The sequence below is a fragment of the Seriola lalandi genome, unplaced genomic scaffold (genome assembly GCF_002814215.2).
Source record: "Seriola lalandi dorsalis isolate HSWRI2012SDOR001 ecotype SW California unplaced genomic scaffold, Sedor1 jcf7180002054344, whole genome shotgun sequence".
NCBI lineage: Eukaryota > Metazoa > Chordata > Actinopteri > Carangiformes > Carangidae > Seriola > Seriola lalandi.
The window spans coordinates 5285-9569 of NW_019524897.1; the positions used below are offsets into that span (position 1 = coordinate 5285).

General features: G+C 45.4%; 1 protein-coding gene across 1 annotated transcript; it reads right to left on the bottom strand.

Annotated features, from left to right (window-relative positions):
* Positions 1–6: 6 nt before the first annotated feature.
* Positions 7–3634, bottom strand: LOC111656112 (uncharacterized). Its single transcript, XM_023407694.2, has 4 exons — positions 3503–3634; positions 1599–2297; positions 1290–1456; positions 7–95 (listed from the first exon to the last, which is right to left on the bottom strand). Exons 2-4 carry the CDS (start codon positions 2280–2282, stop codon positions 77–79), a joined length of 870 nt encoding a protein of 289 aa, XP_023263462.1. The 5' UTR covers positions 2283–2297; positions 3503–3634; the 3' UTR covers positions 7–76.
* Between the last annotated feature and the right edge of the window lie 651 nt (positions 3635–4285).

A 4285-nucleotide genomic window follows, 5' to 3' on the forward strand; every position in this document is an offset into this window, starting at 1 on the left:
GAAAGCAACGAGTATTCCTAACACCATCAATCCAAACAGCTGTTGCTTCCTCTCTTCATCAGGTCTCCTCCTCTTCTCATCTCCTCAGCATCACCCTGTGAACAAGCCAGTAAAGAGAGTTAGCACGACTTCAGACCCACAGCATCACAGGTAACCAACAGACACTTTACTCTGAAATGAGATGTAATTATTATTTATAATAATAATGTCAATAATTATTATTATTACAATAGTAATTGAGAAGTAATAACACGTGTCGCTTTGCTGGCTAGCATGATGCTAGTTTATTAATATTTATACTTAGTAAATACATATAGAAAGGAAAGAGCAATAATGGCTGAAGCTTCACCTACTTCACCACCCTCTCTACACGTGACATCACAGGCCAATGTACAATCAGGAAATAAGAACAAAGAGCAAAACAAAGAAAGGTTTCAGCAGTGAGATCACACACTGTACTGTTAAAGAATAAAGAGTCTCCTCAGGAACGACCTGCTGACGTCAGACTCCCCGACTCCGTCCACACTCTCTGATCTGAAGCTAAAAGCTGTTTTCACTTAGCTTCTTATTCTTTTCCAGACTCTGCACCTGCTGCCATCCCACCGCCAGCAGCTGAGCCTCAGTCCCAAGGAACCAGGACACTCCCTACACTGTAATCCAGGTTGTCATGCCGACGAGATCACTGTAAACTTTGTACTGGAAACTTTCTGATTATCACTGCATCATTCAAACCGTTTGTTTTTTCTCTCAAGCACATGAAGCGCCCAGGCTGTCTCTCTCTCTGTCTGTCTCTCTCTCTGTCTGTCTCTCTCTCTGTCTGTCTCTCTCTCTCTGTATCTCTCTCAGTTTCTCTATGTCTCTCTGTCTCTGTCCCTCTCTCTCTCTGTCTCTCTCTCTCTCTCTCTGTCTCTCTCTCTGTCTCTCACCCTCTCTCTCTCTCTGTCTCTCTCTCTCTCTCTCTCTCTGCAACCCACCAGGTGAGGCAGATGGCTCCGCCCCCTGGGTGTGGTTCTGCTGCAGGTTTCTGAAGTCTTCCACCTCCACTGTGGCCTAGTGCTGCAGTTGAGTGTCAGTAAACATTATAAGGAGGTGCAGAGCTGCATCAGCAGCTGAGAACACAACAGGAAGACTAAAGCGTGTTGTAGAGAGAGAGATGAAGTAGACTGGACTGTACAACTGGACTAGAACTGGACTGTAAGTGGTTCAGACACGTTCGTGTGGACGTGCTGCTGCTCTGTAAAACAGGACAGACTCTGACAATCACGATAACGCCACAGAAAACATCCTACTCGATTTCGTTCAGCTGGCCCTTCAGTGTCCGGGTGACCTCGCGGAGCTCGTCGGCTTTCTCTCTCAGTGATTTGCTGGCTGGAGTCACATGATTTTTCTTGATCACGTCTGTCCAGTTCTCAATCGCCTCCTTAAGTGTGAACACCATTCCAAGAGCTGTGGCAACCTGATGAGGAACAGACAGGACTCATTATCAGACGTAATCAATCATGTACATTGGTCAGAATTATCCATCATAAAGCATAAATACCGAATCTGTGGCATGTGGTTGTATGAGAGTGACTCTGGATGTTCTGACTGACTCGTACCTTGGCGGCTCCTTTACATGCAGTTGTAGACGTCAGTCTGGCGATCCTCTCAGCTCCTCTCGTGTACAGAGACCGGAGTCCCGTTCCACCGAGTTTAAACGCAAAAACCGCTAAAACCCCAAGCGTCATCACACAGATGGTTTGGAAGTTTTTGTTGTGACGGTTATCGTACATAAAGTTGAATGTAAGATTTACCACCAGTCCCTTTCGTCTTGCGATGGCTTTCACAATTTCAATCACGACGTGTTGGTCCAGTTCGTCTGTGTTTGCGTGCGGATTCTGACTCTTCCGCTCCATCTTCAGTTTCTTGAACAGTTGCTGGATTTTATTTTCAATTCTCACGCCCTTCTCTGCTGCTTTCTTTGCCTCCTTCATGGGCTGGCTGGAAAAGATGATCTCGAGGACTTCACTCGACAGAGAGATGGCGCCACCTGTTGCTGTATATGCCGTTCCTAACAGTAACAACGGAGCAGCCATTCCCCCGCTCATCAGAGTGGCCACGCCTCCTGCGACCGTGCATACAGCTCCGAACACGGCCACCGTGCTGCCCACAGTTTGACCAGCTTTGCTCACCTCGCTGATGGACTCCAGCTCCTTGGCCAGTTTCCTCAGCTGCTGCTCACAGGCCTCGTTCTGCTCGATCCAGGAGAGCATGTTCTCCAGCAGCTGGTCCGCGGTGCTCATGATGGAGGTCTGTGTCTGTCAGGGAGAGCAACCACAGCAGGACCATTACACTCAATGCCACCATCTATCTCCATGACAACTGAGCCAGCTCTATCTTCTGATGAAGACCATGGAATGAAATTGAAAACCCTTAAAGGGAAGTTGAGTTTATTTTTTAGTAATTATTTTTGTCAAACTACTGAAATATAACGCACGCTGTAAAGTTAATGTTCAGGTCTTACAGTGTGTGTGTGCAGGATGGAAGTTCTGCACATTAACACTGTGACTTGACCTGGTCACAGAGTTTAGTATGTCTGACTGTGATTGGTCAATGTGCCGAGGTTAGTTGAAAAGCAAAGTCCAGTGTCAGCTGCTTTCAGGCTAGTATACTAGACTGACTACACTAGTAATACTAGAGTAAGAATATATATATATATATATATGTATATATATGATAAAAAGCTTTGACTCTTTGGCTCAGTGAAGTGTCAGATCAATAGTGAACGTGCTACTCTGAAGAGGCTCTGCAGTGAACAGGCTGCTGGTTTAGTTTTAATATCCTCATCAATCTCGGGACTGATGAGTAAACGTGACAACAGTTGCTGTGGTGACCGGCGAGTTTAGATACGAGCACGCCGCCGCTGTCAGCTGTTCACTGAGAGTCGTACAGGGAACACACAGGAGTGTGTTTCCACTCTGAGGAGAAACTAATGAGTCACAAGCTTTTCTAACAAAGACCTTTACACCCAGAGGAAATCTGCAGCAACTTTCTTCTTCACTGGTGGAATCCTGCAGCTCACTTTCTGTAAGTCATGTGACTTATTGTAAAGGAGCTGAACAGCAGCCCTCGTCTTAGATCCCACCCACTTCCTCTCTGACTCCTCCACACAGTGAAGTGAGACGTCGACCCGATTGGTAATCAAAGCAAAGTTAGACTGGAAATGAATGATAAATAATGATATAAATAAAAACAAAGACTTTAGATGTATGTTCACTACATTCACTGCTCCACATCAGTCCAGATGTTGCTGCTAACAAGTCTATAAAGTGTTTTTAGGACATGAAGCTGCTGCTGCTCAGACTGAATATTATTATTAATGTCCTGAACATCTGGACTCAGTCTTCAAGTTTCCACAGTCAACAGTGAAACTTTCCTCTCACTCACATGTTGTGTGTAATGAGCTGAAGTAAGTGAGGAGAAACAGAGCGACACCTGAGCTGAAATGATTGTGTTGTCTTACCTGCTGCAGATGGTCACAGGTTAGTTCACTGAGAGGAGATGAAGTGTGAGACTGGTCGTCCAGCTGCAGCTTTTATTGTCTGCTCCTGGTTTCTATTGGCTGATTCAGACTCAGGTGTTACAAAGAACACAGCACCTGGAAGTGAAACTACAGCCACACCAGCAGCTCAGTGAGGCTGATGTGACTTTAACATCAGGACATTGGTCAGTCTGATAGACTCAGCTCCTCCCAGCTGTTTCCTCCATCAACCTTCCAACTTTCTTTTTCACTTTTTCCTGCAGCTCATTTTCTGTAAGTCATGTGACTTATTGTAAAGGAGCTGAACAGTCTGTGTTATCTCATGTGTGAACAGCAGCCCTCATCTTCGACCCCACCCGCCTCCTCTCTGACTCACTTTCAGTATCAGTGTCAGTGTCACTGACTTCACACAGGTGGAGTTTGAACTGCAGCGACGCCACACAGGGAGAGTCTGGTTCACTGAAGCTACGTAGAGAAAGTTGTTCATACATGTGATATGAAATTATAACTAAATATAGCACAAAAAGTCACATACTGTTTATTTAAAATGGTCAAAACATAACCCAAAACACTGAAATACTAAAACTGTGTCCATGGCAACGAGCCGGACTGTCAGCTTTGGTGTGGACACAGTAACCGCTCATGGCCGAGCTGAGGTTCAGGACGTTTATCCATGATGACGATGTCTCTGTGTGAGCACTGAGCTACACTCTTTCATCTCAAACTTCAACTTGCAGTATTTGTGTCAACATTGAATCTTTAAGT